The sequence below is a fragment of the Phalaenopsis equestris genome, unplaced genomic scaffold (genome assembly GCF_001263595.1).
Source record: "Phalaenopsis equestris unplaced genomic scaffold, ASM126359v1 Scaffold225779, whole genome shotgun sequence".
NCBI lineage: Eukaryota > Viridiplantae > Streptophyta > Magnoliopsida > Asparagales > Orchidaceae > Phalaenopsis > Phalaenopsis equestris.
In genome coordinates, this window is record NW_018243813.1 from 42,702 (window position 1) to 61,297 (window position 18,596).

The 18,596-nt window shown below is 34.0% G+C and overlaps 1 protein-coding gene across 1 annotated transcript in view; it reads left to right on the forward strand.

Moving 5' to 3' along the window:
• The window catches only part of LOC110037841 (G patch domain-containing protein TGH), a 34,095-nt gene extending 19,635 nt beyond the window's left edge, over window positions 1-14,460 (forward strand). Inside the window, exons 8-16 of the mRNA XM_020742569.1 lie at window positions 1,491-1,566; window positions 1,667-1,773; window positions 1,841-1,961; window positions 9,881-10,019; window positions 10,928-11,411; window positions 11,533-11,820; window positions 12,003-12,131; window positions 13,162-13,401; window positions 13,493-14,460. Of these exons, the coding sequence (XP_020598228.1) occupies window positions 1,491-1,566; window positions 1,667-1,773; window positions 1,841-1,961; window positions 9,881-10,019; window positions 10,928-11,411; window positions 11,533-11,820; window positions 12,003-12,131; window positions 13,162-13,401; window positions 13,493-14,260 (2,352 nt within the window). The 3' untranslated portion in view covers window positions 14,261-14,460. The remainder of the gene's footprint in view (window positions 1-1,490; window positions 1,567-1,666; window positions 1,774-1,840; window positions 1,962-9,880; window positions 10,020-10,927; window positions 11,412-11,532; window positions 11,821-12,002; window positions 12,132-13,161; window positions 13,402-13,492) is intronic.
• The last annotated feature ends 4,136 nt before the right edge of the window (window positions 14,461-18,596 follow it).

The window sequence follows — 18,596 nt, forward strand, 5'->3', positions numbered from 1 at the left end:
GTTGAGCCAGTCTATAAACTCATCGGGGTCCATAACTCCTTCAAATTATGGGAGGTTCATTTTGATGCCAAAGTCCCACTGACCTCATAAGGAGCTTCCTCTCTCGGCCTCCTTTGATATTGGTTGCCAAAACGACGTGGTCGATATTTCTCGTCGTTGTAATCTTCCATGTAGAACGAATTCCCCTCGTCCCTGTTTTCCCCTGGACTCTCTCGATCATGGTAAAATGTAATCTCTTCCTGCTTCCCGTCATCCAGCTCGGTTAGTCTTAGTTGTAGATGACAAATTTCTTGTTTGATCCCTTCCCGAGTAGAGCCTGATGTATCTTTCCGCAGTGACATGGTTAGAGTGGGAATTGGGATGAAAAAAATTGGGTGGATGTGGTTTGGGTAGTGGTAGATGCTAGGAAACCCTAGGATGGGACTATGGTCGGGCTAGCTCTGATATCAAATGATACCTGAACTAGTTAGATTATAGCGAAACACAAAAGCAAATTTTATTAATATAAAAATAAGATTACAACACTACTCAAACGGAAATAGAATACAATAATAGACTAATCTCTAGGGAGCACTGTATGAAGAGATTCGAAGGTGGTGGCGGCGTCGACAGGGTGGTAAGGAAAGGTGGGAAAACAAGGAGGCTCTTTGGTTGGGTAGGGTTGGTGTTTGGGTGGTTGTAGGTAGGCTGGACAACAAGGGTGTGGAGGGAGTAGAGGTGGCCACGTAGTGGTGGAGGGATATGGGGTGGTTGACAACTAGGGAAGAGGGTAGAAGAGGGTTCGGGAGGAAGTAGTGGAGGAGCTTGGTAGGATACAACACCACCTCAGAGTAGGATATAACCGGAGCACCACCTGTCGTCGGATACAACCCTAGCCCTAGCAAGAGAAAAAAAAGGCTCCACACAATAGATTTGTATACAAGCCAACCAGAGTTGACTCCCCACACACTAAGGACACTAATTTATAGATATTGGCTGGACAAAGGAAACTTCTACACAAAGGAAGAGGGTGGGAAGACAAGAAGAATCCAAAAAAACCCTTCTCAAAGAAGATAGGTGTGGCGCCTTCTAGGATCGCGAATGTTCGCGATTCACTTCGGTCTACGCATGAGATCGTGATCCTGCCCCGCTACAACTCCTGCGAAGCTTCGTGGGTCTTCTGGCCCGCGGGATCAAAGCGCCCTGCTTCGGGGCGCATTTAACGCCCACATCCGGGTGCTGTAGTTTAGCGCCTGCGTCAGTACTTCTCCAGCCCATGGAAACAATCATGTCAGTTTCTATTAGAATCCTATATATCTCTTGCATATAAAATGTTTATTTTGCCTCTTGTCCAATCGTGCATATTACAGGAAGATTTTTGTAGTTTGATCTTTCATCTAGGACGTGAAATTGATTTCAAATTTTTTCCCCTTTCTAATAACATGAAATGGATTTTAATCTTCTTTGTGGTCTATGAGAAATTGTTTTTAAACTCCAATTCTCTTGTTTAGGCGTATGTTGTCAATCCGAAGCAGGATTTATATGGCTTGGGCTATGATCCTTTTGAGCATGCTCCTGAATTTAAAGGTGACTGAAAGCTCTTGAGAGGGTAGAATTTTTTCTAGCACAATTTAATATTTTGTGAAATGTTTCTACTAGTTTGATAGATTTCTTTCATTATTCTCAGAGAGGAAAATGTTGCATGAATCCCGAGATAATCGAGGTGTCAAACGAGATGTTTTAATGAAGGGAAATCATTTGGCGCCAGACTGTAATATGATCTTAGATTCCATTGTTTGATAAAAATAGTTTCTCTTTCTTTTGCGAAGTGGAGCACTTATATCACGAATTATCGTTCTAGAAAAATTTTCATTTCCTTTTGATTTTGGACTTAAACTTTCATTCAATCATCAGCAGGCCTGGCTTTGGGATTGGGGCATTAGAGGAGCTTGACATTGATGATGAGGACATTTATGCTTCTGGTGAGAATTAACAATTACAATTACTCTTTCATGCTAATTTTGTTAGGCTACTTTTTTCATAATATCACTTGTCTAATGATTGTTTACTCTTCAACTTGAATTTAAAACCAGGAACTGATCCTCTTGGTAGCTTAGTTAAACAACAAAACTCCAAAATTGTCTGGCTTCAAATTTGTATGAAGTTTGAGTTGGCGATGTGAAATAAGCTCAACTATACTGTAGCTGAGCTTGTTTGTCTAACTTCATGTTCCAGCCCTTCTTGGTTCCATTTTTTTCTTCTATAGTTCTGATCAAGGGCACAATTAAGAAAAATGATTGATGTAGCCGACCCCACTTAGTGGGATAAAGGCTTGTCGTCATTGTTATTGTTGTTGCTGTTGTATAGTTCTGATCAAGCTCTGGCCAGGAAACTTAGTGCTGAGAGCCATCTGTGGTTGCGTTGGTAGAGCAGGTTAAAAGAAGATAGTCTGCTAGCCTAGATGGGAGAGTGGCCTAAACAAGGAGAGATGTTTGGGTCTTAGGGGGATATGGAAAGGGTTAGAGACAGTAATGGATGTAGAGATATTCGGGCTTGTTGATGCTGACTGGAAGGTAGAGTAGGATGTTTCTGTGGGAGGTGCAGTCTTGGTTGGTGGCTGGATGAATCCTTGATACTTTTACTATTTTTTTTTTCAACTTCTAAGAAATTGTTTTGCAAGAATACTGTTGATTTAAAATCTGTTAAAAAGAACATCAAAGAATTACCCGCTTGTATGGTTCCATTGAAACGGCCTCGTCATATACCGCTTTATAAATGATGTTTTGAAGATACTGAATGGACAACATTATTTTTGGGCTAATTAGGCCTGTTAACTTACCCACATGAGAGGGCTTTTCTTAGCTTCTTGTTTGCTTATTTATCATTGGTGAACTTTTTGGAATGATTGTTAGTGTTGGATGGTGGCTGTATGAATCCTTCATACTTGTACTATATTTTTTGTCACCGTCTAAGAAATTCTTTTGCAAGAATTCTGTTCATTTAAAATCGTTTAAAAATAACATCAAAGAATTACCCGTTTTTATGATTCCATTGAAACTGCCTCGTCATTTACTGCTTTATAAATGAAGTATTGAAGATACTGAATGGACAACATTTTCTTTGGGCTAATTAGGCCTGTTAACTTGCCCACATGAGAGTGCTTTTCTTAGCTTCTTGTTTGCTTATTTATCATTGGTGAATTTTTGGAATGATTGTTAGTCTTATATCTTTCATTTGCTTGTGTTTTTTTAGTGCTTTAGCTGATCATCAAATTTTATTTGTTGATCATACCATATGATTACTTCATTGTAAGTTATTTTCTTGTTTGAGGTGCGAGCATCAAAGTGTGGACGCGGGTTTTGGGCATGTGGGACAGACGCGGCAGCCGCATGTTTTTCTCCTGGACCAAACTAATCCAGGGCTTCCTGAGAGTTCAATCTGACAGAGGAGCTTTTCCTGCACAATTTTCTCTTGGTACTGTAGCTGATACAGTACCACGAGGAAAAAAATTGTGGAAGACGGGAGTTGGGCTGCCTAAATAGTCTCGGTTTCCTTTCTATTCTTTCTTTCCTATTATCCTTTGTTCTTTCTTAGTCCTTCCCTATATATGTGTGTATTAGGATTTATCTTAGGAGTTTTTTTTTTCGTTTGATGTGTTTAGGACAGCGCTGACAGCCTTTCTTCCCTCCTTGAGTGCTGTATCCAACGGATTGAGTGGTGCTCCGGTTGGATCCTTCTCCTGAGGTGGTGATTATCTTCCTCCTACTCCCTTCTGCATCCTCCCACATTGCCACCGTACCTTTCTGTAGCTGCCCACAACAACACTTTGCTGTTTTCTACAGTCATGTGAGTAACTCATTTGTAGCTAGATTGGACTCCTAATTAAGCTAACATTGATATTATCACACTTAATTGGAATGTGCTGTTCTAGTTTAAGTCTAAAACTTTCTATCTATTATTTTAACCAAATAATCTGTGCAACATAACAACGTGCAACTATGTACTCAACTTCAATAGTGAATAAATCGATAGAATCTTGTTTCATAGAAAATCAAGATATAAGTGATGATCCTAAAAATTAACGTATGTCTGAGATAATCTTTCAATCAACTCTGCAGCTAGCATAATCTACATTATTAATTTAGAATAGGCAATTATATCACATGACTTGAAAATTTTAGGATACCACAAGCCTAATAAGGATGCACATAAAAATGACTAAATATATGCTCTATTGCTGTTAAATGTGATTCTTTGGGATTGGCCTGAAAGCAAACCTACGAAGGCATACATCAAAAATAATTTCAGCCTTACTAGCAGTAAGGTATAACAGTGAAACTCCTATGAAGTTTTTATCTGCAGATTTTCCTAATTCACCAAAATCTAATTTTGTAGTTGGGCTCATGATTATCTTATTATATTTAAATTTCTTATGTAAAATCTTTCAATCAATTCATTTGTATGCCTAGTTTAAAACGGAAGATGCATTTTTTTATTGTTTCACTTGAAGATCTAAAAAGGTTGAGCTATCTCATCATACACATTTCAAAATTTTTAAATATTATAGATGAAAACTTGTGATGCAATGATTTATTATTACTTCAAAGCAATATATCATTTTCATACATTTATAAAATGGTCAAATCATCTCCTATAATCTTAATAAATAAAATAGTATCATATTCAACCTTTTCTAAATTTTTAATCAATTAAAAATTGTTTGGATTATCATATCATGCTAAAGGAGCCTATTTCAAAGCATATCAAACATTCTTCAAATTGAATGTTTGATCGGGCTATTCGGTGCTTTTGAAACCATGAGTTTGTTTTACGAAAGCATCTTGATCAATAAACTCATTTAGGAATGTGCTCTTTACATCTATTTGAAAGATTTTAAAGTTTCAAAAACATGCATAAGCAATGAATAGTCTAATGGCCATTAATCTTGCTAGGTGCAAAAAAGATTCAAAATCTATACCTCCAATCGAGTCTAACCCTATGCAATAAATCTAACCTTATTTCTAACAAAACAATCTGAGTCATCTAACTTGTTTCTATGGACTCATTTTGTTTCAATTATATTTTTATCTTGGCATTTAAAGATCAATTCTCAAATCCTATTCCCTATAAATTGATTCTGACTCTTCTTTCAAAGTAATAATCCATAAATTATCTTTTATTCTTTAGACAAAGAATCAACCACTTTATTTTCCAAATTCGTTTTCTCAATTTTATCAACTTCTTCTTCATTCACATAATCTTTAATAGGATCAACTGAAATTTCATAAAAAATGATATGTACTGATTCTTCTTTATTTTAATTTTTTTTTGAAAACTCTCTAAGCTCTTTTGAAATTAGAATAGCCTAAGAAATTTCATCATCACATTTACTATTAAATTTTTCTAAAGATTCTTTTTAATTCTTTAGAATAAAACACTTACATTAAAAAATATGCAGATGTTCAATCTCAAATTTCTTTACCAAAAAAAAAAAAGAAAAAATAGGAGGTCTTTCTTAAATAAATTCTCTTCATCATTTAATATGCTATATTAATAATTTATGGATAAAATTACTTTGGTAACTTATACTCTTGAAGGATTGATTCTTCTAATTAAACAAATATACCATTCTTTTTTCGACAACTTTTTAGTAGAGAATTTTATACAACAACAACAATAACAAGCCTTTACCCACGTCGACTACATGAATCCCTTATCTCCGTTGTGTCCTATTGAGTGTCATATTTTTATTTAATTCTAATAAATTAAGATCATTTTTTATACAATATGCCCCAAATCTTTTTAGGTCTATATCTAGCTTTCCTAACACAAGTCAAATCTAAAACATCTACTCTCCTAACTTTGTTATCAGATTGTCGACGTTTAATGTATCCAAACCATCTAAGGGACACTCTCTAGTTTTGTTTTCCACTAAAGCTACTCCAACCCTTTTACTGATATATTAGTTTCATATTTTCTCTCTAAGTGTAAATCTACTCATCCACCTGAGCATTCTCATCTCAACGACACTTAGCTTAATTTTATGCTTCTCTTTTATAGACCAACATTTGTACAATAAAGCATTATAGGTTTCACCATCATTTTATAAAATTTTCCTTTTAGTCTGAGTGGTACTTTTCTATCACATAATAGACCCAATGCATTCCTCCACTTTAACCATCTAACTTGAATTCTACTAATAACATCCCCATCTATATCACCATCACTTTGAACAATAGACTTGAGATATCTAAAATATTCACTCCTTTTAATGACTTAATCAATGAGTGTTACTACCCCTTCATTGGATATATTATTATTAAACTTACATTTCATGTATTCAGTTTTAAATCTACTCAAATGAAAGTCTTTAGATTCTAAAGTTGACATCCATATTTTAAGTTTTTTCTTGAACTCTCTCTAGTTTTATCCAAAAGAAGTATATCATCAGCGAAAACCTTACACCAAGATACATCCTCTTATAAATGTCCTGTAAAAACATCCATAACTAAAGAAAAAAGATATGGGCTTAAAGCCTGTCTCTGCTGTAATCCAATCGAATTGAAAAAAAATACTTGGTCAATCATTATTGTGTTTGAGCACAATTAACAACACTAGTATACATATCTTTAATTACTCGAGTACAAGAAATATCAACACCTTTTTTTTTAGAACTGCTAAAGTACTTTACTTGTAACCTTACTATAAGTTTTTTCTGTATCAACAAAAATCATATGTTGATCCTTCTTACTCTCTCTGTACTACATCAAACCTCTCAATAACTGTATAGCTTCCAAAGTAGAATTGCTTGGCATAAATCCAAATTGATTTTGAGAAAGTTTTGTATCATGTTGTAACCTATTTTTAGTTCCTCTCTCCCATAACTTTAATGTACGCCACATTAACTTAATACCTCTATAATTTGCCCACCCTTGTGCGTTCTCTTTATTCTTAAATATTGGAACCAATAAACTTTCTCTGCTCATTAAGCATTTTTTTTTAGATTTTAAAGTAATATTAATAAGTTTAGTCAACTTAAAAATTCATAAATCTCTTAAATATTTTCACACTTCTATTGGAATATCATCAAGTCCTACCACCTTTCTATACTTCATTTTCTTTAAAGCCTACTTAACTTTTATTTTGCTAATGTGAACGTTGAAAAATAAAAGTTATGTTATTATTTATGATATTAAAATCCTTGGAGTTGATCGTATTTCACAATCATTATTGAAAAATTTATCCAAATATCTCACTCACCTATGATGAATATGCTCATATTAGAAGAATATTTTTTCTTAATTTTCATTCTTAGTGCACTTTATACTTGAATTAAATCTTTATCATTTGACTAATTTTTATACATATCATTGATTTTTTTTAGTATTAAATATATTATAAAGATCACTAAAAGCATAATTCCTAGAATCATAGATTGTTCTCTCAGACTTCCTGTGAACCACCTTATATTTAAATAACTATTATAAAAAAAAAATTTATTTATCTTTTCTTTCACATTATTATTCCACCACCAACTATTTTTACTCATAAAAATTGATCTTTTAATTCCCCAAGAACATAATTTACAATTTGCTTAATATTACTCATTACTTTATCCTACATGATTATCGCCAACTGTTTGGTGGTGTGCAAGGTGCTACAGTTTTTAAGTTAGTGGTTTTTCCTATGCCGACCTTCAACTCCTTTAAGGAAGCCGTCAAGCATTTTGCTATCATTAATGAAAAACGGAGTCCGATGGGCCATCACTTGCAACATTGGGACAATGGCTTTGTGCAGCTCTAGGCTATTCTATCTATTCACAATATCTTCCAGCCTCGGATTTTCAAGACCAAAGGTATTATTTTGGAGGGTCATAACATTAAGGTCATCAATCACATAAGGAGATCGATGGATCATGGAAGCTGGAAGGACAACTTGGATTAATGCCACATTTTTGCCTTTCTTACTTTCTTCATACAAGTAATTTTTCATTTTATACCTCACAAGCTCAATAGAGCTAACCATTTGTGTGCCCAAAGGGCTCTTATTCATAGTTTTTCTTTTGACTCGGTTCCGGAATCCTAGGAGATTTTTGCCATCCTCCGAGATGATAGGGCCTCTTTTGCACAAACCTGAGGACTTATTTTTTGTACTTTTTGATACTTCTTTTTTAAGTTTAATGCGATATACACACCTTTCGGATGCAAATGGGTGTTAAATGCTAAGTACAAGACAGATGGGTGCATTGAGAGGTTCAAGGCGAGTTTGGTGGCCAAAGATTTCCCTCAGTCTTATGGGATAAATCATCTAGAGACTTTTGCTCCACTGGTCAAATTAAACATATGTTCTTCTTTCCTTGGCCGTGAATAAAGAGTGAGAACTATATTAACTTGGTGTCAATAATGCATTTTTGAATGGAGATCTTAAGGAAGAAATGTATGGAGATCCCACCAGAACTAGAGATGACTTAGATAAACATCATGTTTGTAAACTAAGAAAATCACTTTATGATCTCAAACATTCTCCATGGGCTTGCTTTGACAAGTTTGTCAAGACTATGAAATCTAATGGATACATCTAATGCCAAGCTGATCATACACTGCTCACAAAGTATATACAGGGGGGGGTAAGAAAGTTGTACTCATTGTCTATGTAGATAATATGATCTTGACAGATGACGACAAAGAGGTTGTGAAGCTTAAGGTGGTTCTTGCTACTGAATTTGAAATTATGGATGTCGAAGCTATGAGATACTTTCTAGGCATGGAAGTGGCCAAGTTCAAGATAGATATTATGATATCCCAAAGAAAGTACATCCTAGACCTATTAAAAGAAAGAAGAAAATGTTGTGGTGCAAACCTACTAAGACTCCTATGAATTTCAACGAAAAAATTATAGCTAGGGACGTAAAAGACACTAGTGGAAAAAGATAGATACTAGAGATTTGTGGGAAAGTTTATCTACTTGTCATACATTTCTCTATTGGTATAGTAAGTCATCACATGAACAATCGAAATGGAAAAAAATTGTAGATGGTTTACAGAATTTTGATGTTTCTTAAAAAGGCTCCTCGTAGTGGGTAATTGTTTAAGAAATCTGACAACAAAGAGGTAGATGTGTATACTAATGCTAGCTAGGCAAGAAAACTCACAGACAAAAGATCATTCTCTGGGTATTATTCTTATGTCTTCGGGAAAATCTTGTCATATGGAAGTGCAAGAAGCAAACAGTGGTCTCTAGAAGTAGTGCATAATCTGAGTATCAGACACTTATGTTAGGAATTTATGAAGGAATGTGGATTTAAAGTGTACTAAATGAGTTGGGATACTATATAGTCAATCTCATAAAAGATGTTTTGTGACAACCAAACCGCCATTTAGTATTGCAAAGAATCCTATGCATCATGACAGGACCAAGCACATGAGATTGATAGACATTTTTTCTCTAAAAAGATCAATGGAGGGATTATTCACTTAATCTACATTCCAACTCATCTTCAAGTTGCTGATGTCCTTACTAAATCTTTACCTCCAGGTAGTTTCACTGATTTGAATACCAAGTTGGGTCTTTACAATTACAATATCTATGACCCAACTTGAGGGAGAGTGAGAATTATGAGTTTCCCATTTTAAATTTATTCTCGTTTAGTCCTTTCTTATTAAGTTATATTTCTTTTGTTATTTGTTGTGTCTTTGGTATGTTGTAATGTTAGACTTTTTTTTATTCATTATATGAGTAGAGTTGTACTTTGATCATTAAAGAATAAGAGAATTCTTACTATCACGTTTTCCTTCACTTATCAATCCTGAAGCCCTGGCAATTTGATCTGCTAAACTTGTATTTTGTATTTACTTTTTTTCTTAAACTTTTTTTTTTTATTTAAAAGTATTTTGTTCTTTAGGTTTTGGACTATTAATGAATGAAGTAGAAGAAGATCAACCTTCAAAACTAATTGGAGATGATAAGCTCATGCTGGAAAACACTAAGGGAGGTCTACCTAGTTTTAAAATTGCATCAAGCTCTGACTACAGTTTAGAACGGTAACTGCCAAATTTTAAATTTTAATGGTAGTTTTTACATTTCTGTCACTTATATTTGACCTTTGAATATTTGCATATCAAATATCAAGCTGTTTAGAATGAGCTGGTTTTGCGTTCCAATCTTCTTTTTCATTTTACTAACTTTTAATATTTTTGAGAACCTAGTAGTGTTTGTAATGTAGGCAGTAATCTATCTATTTGATAAGAGTATATTGTTTGAAAAATAAGAGTCAATTAAACATGGCGAAGAAGAAGAGAAGTCTCGATGTTTGTAAAGAGGATATCAGCATATAAAAATTGTGCAATATTGATTATTCTTTTTTTCAAAATTATGTGTTTCAGGAATTCCATGTATGAAAATATGTTTGGTTCTATGATCAAATTCATGGATAGTAGTCGTCTTGATTATCATAATCATAACCAATACCCTTATGCCACCTATTTTGAGGCGAGTTTTATGAATAATCATTCTCCATTTTGTCACATGGGCTATGGATAATATTGAAAAAAAGAATTACATTGATTTCTCAAAGGAAATTATGGTGCAATGTAGTGGGATATTTTTCTTTTTTATTAAAACAAAAATTGAATTTGTTGAAATGGAACATTTGTCCAGGAAAAAAAAGAAGATGCATTTGAATGAAGAAATAAGAATGTCGTCAGTGGACCTGAGGTGCTATATAATTAATAAAAATAAATCTAATTGGCATCTTATGTAAATTAGATATAAGCACCTCTGCAGTATCTCACATAGCTTTACCTGCACAGTATATTTGAATTTATAAAAAGCAGGCTTAGCCTAGTATCTGGTATTAGCCTGGTCTTTTAGTTCTACACGCAAAAATCCAATATATAGGTGCCAAGCTCAAACTATATTAACATTTTTATGTGTCTGAATTGTTTCACAGATTTCAGCCTCCTGTCATTCCGCCCGACTTTGAGCCTTATCACAAGTTTGCGTCTCCTCTTGAAACTATTGAAAAGTTTTTGGAGCCACCTCCTCCAGAAGTCCCTGCACCAGAAGATGACAATTCAAGATTATTGATTGATGGGTTTGCAAATCTGGTTGCTCGCTGTGGCAAACTATTTGAAGATCTTTCCAAAGAAAAAAATAGATCGAATCCAATGTTTTCATTTCTTAATGGCGGGAGTGGTTATGATTACTATGCAAGGAAATTGTGGGAGGCAAAGCGTAGGCTGGCGGATCAGGAAAAACAAGCAGGCGTGGAATATGTTGTATCCGTACAGATGTCTGCTGACAACCGTGGAAAAGTACTGGGTGAAAGACCACTAGAAAGGAGTTCAAATGAATCTTTAAAATCTGCAACGCGGACTGCAGTTGTCCACTTTCAATCCAACCTCTCTGATACATTCACAAAATCTTCAGCACTTGTGAGTATCTTGGGTTTGATATGGTTTAAAATGCAATTCCCCTGCTCTCTTTTTTAGTTACATGTTTAGTTCACTTTATGTGCTAGTTTAGATTTGAAAAATTATTGCATAACTTTCACAGGTTGGATCATCAGAATGTGCTAAGACTTTCAAAGAGGATCCTGCAAAACAAGAGAGGTTTGAGCTATTTCTTAAAGAGAAGTACCAAGGAGGCCTTCGTTCAACATCTTATAGTGGCAGTGATAAGTTCTCAGAAGTGGAGCGAGCTCGTGAGAGATTGGATTTTGAGGCTGCAGCTGAGGCATTAACAAAAGCAAAACAGAACACTGAAGATTGTCTGCAAACCAACCAGCAGTCTATTGATTTTTCCAAAACTGGAGATGAACATTTTATGTCATTAGGTGGACTGGTATGAAATACATCTCATCTTGCTCACCTAAAATGCTGATATTGTATTCATCAACCATTAACCTTATGCTAATTACTTAGGTTGGCTTTATGAATCCTCCATTTATTTCTCTTGAGTGATAGTAAAGTATATTATTTCTCTAAATTAAACATATTTTGATGGTTTCTGGCATGTTAAATAAGGCACATCGATGTTCTCAAGATGAAGAGATGCTGACAAATAACATTTTACCCAAGAGGGAAGAATTCCAGTGGCGGCCTTCACTCCTATTGTGCAAGCGCTTTGATATTGTTGATCCATTCATGGGCAAGGTACTTTATGGAACTTACTTTCTTTGGGCATCTTACTTGCTTTAGGTGATTAGAATTTTCAGGTTGAAGTGAGCTTTCCTTGTTTTTATGGATGGAATGGAACTTGAGTTGAGAGGGAATCTTGTGTATGTGATGTATCAGTGAATGTTTAATTGTCTGGCATTTGTTCTGCGCAACTTATTATTCTTACTAACGGATTAACTAATCATCATTCTTGAATTTTTAGTATTTAATTGTGTTTTGATTTGAGTGCGACTTTCAATACCATTTTATATTTCTGTTATGAGGCAATTTTTTTCGTTTTGCTCTACAACTCACATCATTTTGATACAAATACTTATGGGCCGTTTGGGATCATTATTAGTTTTTGTTTTTACTTAAATTGAATCATGTTTGATATGCTATAATATAGTGAGTTGTTTTTAAAAGCACTTGAAACAAATGTTAGATGTTTTGAGTGTTTTTAGTAGTAAGATAATTTGTTTTAAAAATAAAAATATGTGAAAAATATACTAAACAAACTTGCTTTTAAAATAAATATAATAGCAAAAACAGAAAACAAAAAATAAAAGTGATCCCAAACAAGCCCTTAGAAATCGAGAAAAATGTTTTGAAATTTTTATGGGGTGAAAGTAGATGCATATGCTTTATGTATTTTCATTTTGTGACTGGCTAGCGCCCCCTGATCTTTAGGTTTAGATGAAAGTATAGATCAAGATATTGCTATTTTATTTCCTAAATTATCTCTGGAATCATAGATATTGTATGCGTCATAATCATTACAGTACAAATTTTATTCTTGTCATCATGTTTTAAGGGTTATACACGTTCCCAAAAGGTTCCTTCATGGTTTCTCCATATGGAGCCTTGAAATTTAATTATCCTTTGTCATAGCTTCCATAAAGAATTGATGGATTTAAAAATTATTAAGCCTTTCTGGTTCAAATTCTTGTGTCTTGTCTTTGCACTGCCTTTGAAATTGTTGTCATGCTTCAGGCTTTCCTCATATGATCTTTTTTTTCACATTTAGCCACCTCCGGCACCAAGGCCAAGAAGCAAAATGGATGCTCTAGTATTCATGACAGACTCCATTATTGAAGCTAAGAATGAAGGAATCAGCTCCGCAAATAGCAATTCTTCTTTTGTTGCAGCGAATAAAGAATCTTTGGCTTCTGCCCCAGTAGAAAGACAGGAAGAACATGAACTAATGGCACAGCAACGTGATACTGATCTGAGCACAAGTGTGCAGAGGCCTGTTGATCTATACAAGGTACTTAGTCTTCGCATACTAAGAGATTAATTGTTGAGTTATCTTGCATTTCAATTCCAATTTTCATTTTCTTGTAATGTTCTTTAATCAGGCCATATTTTCTGATGATTCTGATGATGAAGATGATTTGGGTTTCAATTCAATGGTTGAAATGGAGAAGAGGTCTGAAGGGGCAAACACAACTTTGAATCGCATTATTGCAGGAGATTTCCTTGAGTCCTTAGGTAAGGAGCTGGGATTGGAGGTTCCAACAGGTCCTTCGCTCTTGGACAAAGCAAATTCCGCCTGTTTAACCTTACCAAGAAAGAGCAATCTCACTCCAGCTTTTGAAGCATCAACTTCTGTCATGAATAACATGGAAGTTAGAATTCATGAATCTAGGATACCTGAAACTACAGGAATCAATGCAGGTCCAAACAAATCATGGAAATCCAAAGACACCGAGTCTGTCTATTATGAAGACAGAAGGCATAATGATTCTTGCTCTTGGAAGGAAAATATGATCACTATTTCCAAAACTGGAGCTGACGGCGCTCTTTCTAGTCATGAAAAAAAAAAAGAACAAAATAGAAAACATCGGAGCAGGTCACAGCGTCAACAGAGTAGTTCAGATTCTGATTCTTCAAATAGTCGCGGATATCATAATCGTCCCAGATCAGAAAAGAAGACTTCATTAAAGAGAAAACATACAAGGCATACAAGAAACTACAAGCACAAAAGCAGCAGATCTCGAGGTAGATATTCTGATGATGAAAGTGTTTCTGATCTCTCAGATATTGGAAGAAGGGATCGTAAATCAAGAGATCGGAGAGGACACTCTGATCATTCAAAATCTGATGGTGGCAGCAAGCACCATTGATTGTTTATTGAGGTTTGAATTCTAATTTAAGCATTTGAGAATGCATAGTTGAATGCCTCCTTAAGATAAAATTTTGTATTTAGTATCTGTCATAGAATGAATCCCTATTAGATATATGTCTTTATTTTCTTAAATTTTCAATGTTTCTAGAGTTTAGGGTGTATTATCCTGCTAGTTTATGAAATGATGGGTTATTGTCATGAATTGTGATTTTGATCGGATTGTGCATCTTATTAAATGAACATGCATTTTTCTTTGAGGGGGTGTCAATTAGCCATTCTTTAAAGCATAGGTTAGATCGTTTTAGCCAATGCTCAAGTTAGTTTTGTTGCTTATTGTAAATATGATTAAGAATTTGAATCCTGGTGAAGCATGATGCATTATCCAATCACATGATGAATGAAACAATGATACACATAAATTAATATACATATATAATTATTAAATATTAATCATATAAATATGCATAAAATATTCAAGACCTAATAAAACATTTTCTTAAATTAATTCTAATCAGTTTATGAGATAAAATTATCACATTAAGAAGAAGGTGAAGTCTGTGAAGTATTATGGTTATGCACCAAACTTTGAAATGATATTGCATAAACATATAAAATTGTTGCAAAAAATTAATATATGTTTAATAAAAACTATCTGTATATGATAAATTATAAATTATTTTTTAATATAAGTTTTTTTTAAGAAAACTCAAACATATGTGGAATACCCTATGGGATTTTTAAGATTGACCAAACAAAAACACATTTTTCAAGCTTTATTCATGATCTACCTGAAATAATGGTGTGCTTAAAATTTTTAAACAAAATTTTAGTGCATCTAATCTTATATTTGCTATCAACAATATTCAATAGTGAGTTATGGAGCTAATAATTTATCCGTTTTAATGATAAAAAACCTATTCTGGCGATAGATATATGAAGATGCAAAGTCATCTTGTATCATATTTTTGAATCATATTCATTTTATAATCTTGTTATACTCTCCCTTACAAAAATACTTTATCAATGGGTGTCATTTTAATTTCGGGAGTGAAAATATATAAAGTAGACAAAAATGTAAATAAGTTACTATACATGTATGCAACAACAACAACAACAACAACCAACCTTTATTCCACTAAGTGGGTGTCGGCCATTAAATTGGGAAAGAGATAAGAGATTTAATTATATATAGATCCCATATAGAAGATAATTTAAATAAACGAGCACAACACTACAAGTGACAAAGCTATCCTGAGAAATAGACGTATCACTTATCTGTGAGGTTCGATCAAATAAACTAAAGAATTTATGACATCCATTTTAGTCTGCGAACATTTATGTTGACCAACAAATTCTCATACCTAATATTAAAAACTAGATAAGGTTTATTTTAACTGGGCTCTTAAAACTCTCTATAGAGGCAAACTTCCTATAGTTAATTACCTCTCAAATGACTGAAGTCACTTAAGAGAACTCTTGATGATTATCAAAGATATCTATCTTCATGAATTCAAAGTTTACGGTTTTCAAGGCTGGACATAGAAAGTTCAAGTGGGAAAAGGACCAAACGGGAACATTTATTTCTGAAATCAAAGGAAAAAAAGTAGGGGATGTCATGGATCTTAAGGGAAACCTCGGTGACTTCCCAAATTATCCTACTGTTTGGCTTCAATTTCAAGAAGATGTTATTTGATGTTTCATTCTGCCAATTTTTATTATTTAGGGCTTATATTTGCTTGACACGGTCATACAAATGACCTGGAAGATAGAAGCTTTTACGTCGTATCGAATGACAACCTCAGAACCTAAAGCAAGTTAGGGCTTAGTTTGCACAACCTAGCTGTGTAATGACCTAAAAGATAAAGTGAGGATTTATGTCGCGTTAGGCAAACTATCTCGAAATCTTATGGCTTGGTATTTAAACTAGGAAAAGATATGCTGTTGTAGATCTGTTTTCTCTTTTGAAGTTGTTCTTCCATCGTGCTGCCCGCGAAGACTTGCTCCAAGCTCCAAACTGTAGCGACTCTAAGTTTAGTTTATCTTTTGTATTTGCAAGTATAATTATTGTTGGGTCTCAAAGGTCTGGTGTGTCTCCTAGCATATGTCCTACTGTTGTCTACCCAAGGAGTTTAGCAAGTGCATTAAAGTAAATAGTGCAATAAAAAGAATAACAAATTACACAAAACTTAAACAAATTGCTAGAAAATCAGGTATAAGAAAATAAAAAAAAAACAAACGAGTAAAACAAAACACGATGTCACATATAAAGAACCTGGAATATGTGACTTATATGTGACATTAGGAATGTCTCCAATTGCCAGAAGAATTTGAGTGTAAGACTTAAGCTCAAATCTCAGAGCATTGAGTTTCACTGTAGGTTAAGTGATGGCGGGAATTTCACTACTTGATTTAATTAAAAAGAAGTTATAAACCACATCTTGGTGTGGTGTATCCTTATGTCTATCATTTGTCTATCATTTTAACTAGCTTATGAATTAAGGTCAAATGCCTAGTTTCATCATTCATTTGAAAATTATGTAGAAGATCTCTCACCTAGAGTGTGCTCATAAAATTTTGAAAGCCTACACTTTAACTTGTGCTTGAAGTGATATAAGGTGTTTTACTCTCAGGTAAGTGTTTTCCAACTAATCCTCAAATATTTTTTTAAGTGTTTTCCAAATAATTAAATCAGAAATTCTCATTTTTGACTTAACCATTGATAAGAAAAAATATAACAAAAGCAAATCAATGAAGGAGGCCCAAATTGATGTATAAAAGCCCTCCCCTAAATCTTCCAAAACAAGTGCCAAAATGCCAACAAACTTCTCTTAAACAAGTGCTCAAGCAATTATCAAAACAGTCCACAAAACATCCGAATTGCCTTTAAAACAACTCAAAGATACAACTTAAAGCTAGACTTCAAGTAAATATTCAATCATCTGAAAGCATTTTGAACGCAACATTATAATATAAGAGTGATGCTTGACAAAAAAGAAACCCAACAAATGTAATCCCAACAATGCAAAAATAAATCCAACAAAAGAAATATACCCAACAACTGAAAACGAGTTCAGCCATAGACCCCGACTTTAGTAATGATAAGTAGAACTTCCAAAATGTATTAGATGCAAGTTAAACCTTAATGAATAAAGCCTCAAAATGCAACTCAACATCACTAAATAGAGCCACAAGATGCAACCCAAAATCACTAAAGAGGGCCCCAAGACTCAACCCAAACATATCACTAAGACACGTAAAAACTGCAGCCCAGATTAGTGCCAAAACATCTTAAAAACAACCAACAAACCCCCTCATAAACACAAATTAGCCCATGAAAGTATTTTTAAAAGGCTCCAAACAGCAGCCAACTCAACCCAAAAGTTGTGTTTTTAAAAGCACCAAAATGCAGCAAATTTAGCCCAACATATGCATTTTTAGAAGCCTCAAAGCCATGCATATAGACGACCCAAAATAGTGCTCAAAACCTTTTCAAAACTGTTCTTAATTCAACCTAAAAACAATATTTAAACCCGTCCAAACCATAGAATAAACAGCTTTAAAATGATGCTTAAATCTGCCCCAAAATCATGCATATGTCCCCTCCAAATCGACAAAAGTTCAGCATAAATACACACATAAACTCCAATAAATGTAACAACGATGTTTATAGTCAATCAAATGTACCATAAATATGTCTCCAAACCAATAAAACGCAATATTTACGTGCCTCCAACAAGTCGATATCGAGCAACAAAAAACATAGTTAGATTTCCCAAGTGCATCCACATGAAGGTCCAAGCTCAAAAATAGAAAGGAACCCCCTTTTTTCTTACAACATGAACAAGTATATATTGCACTTTCCTTCACATTTACCAATCATGCACAAAAAGATGCATTCTATCTTTTCAAAACCATCCAAAAAGAATCAAGAGGAGCTCTTAAACATCTCTTTCAAAATCTGCATGAAGGGCAAAGGAGAGCTCCAAAATCTTTTCCAAACCATCAAAAAACTAAATTCAACAAGCATTTTAAACACGTGTTCTTCAAAATCAGTGAAACTAATAATAAAGAGAGACTCTAAATATTTTCTCCTAAGCATGATAAAGATGAAACCTAAGCATAGCCTCAAACAAACATTTAAAAAAAAAATAGTGAGGTGAAGAGTAAGTGAGGAGCAAGAAAGACTCCAAAAATAACATCCTAAGCATGCTAGTATGGAATTTTCAATGTACTTAAACATAAGTTTCAACAAAGTAGCATGTTGAAGAGCAAGTAAGGAGCAAGAAAGGCTCCAAAAATAATATCCTAAGCATGCTTTGAAAACCATTCAAGTA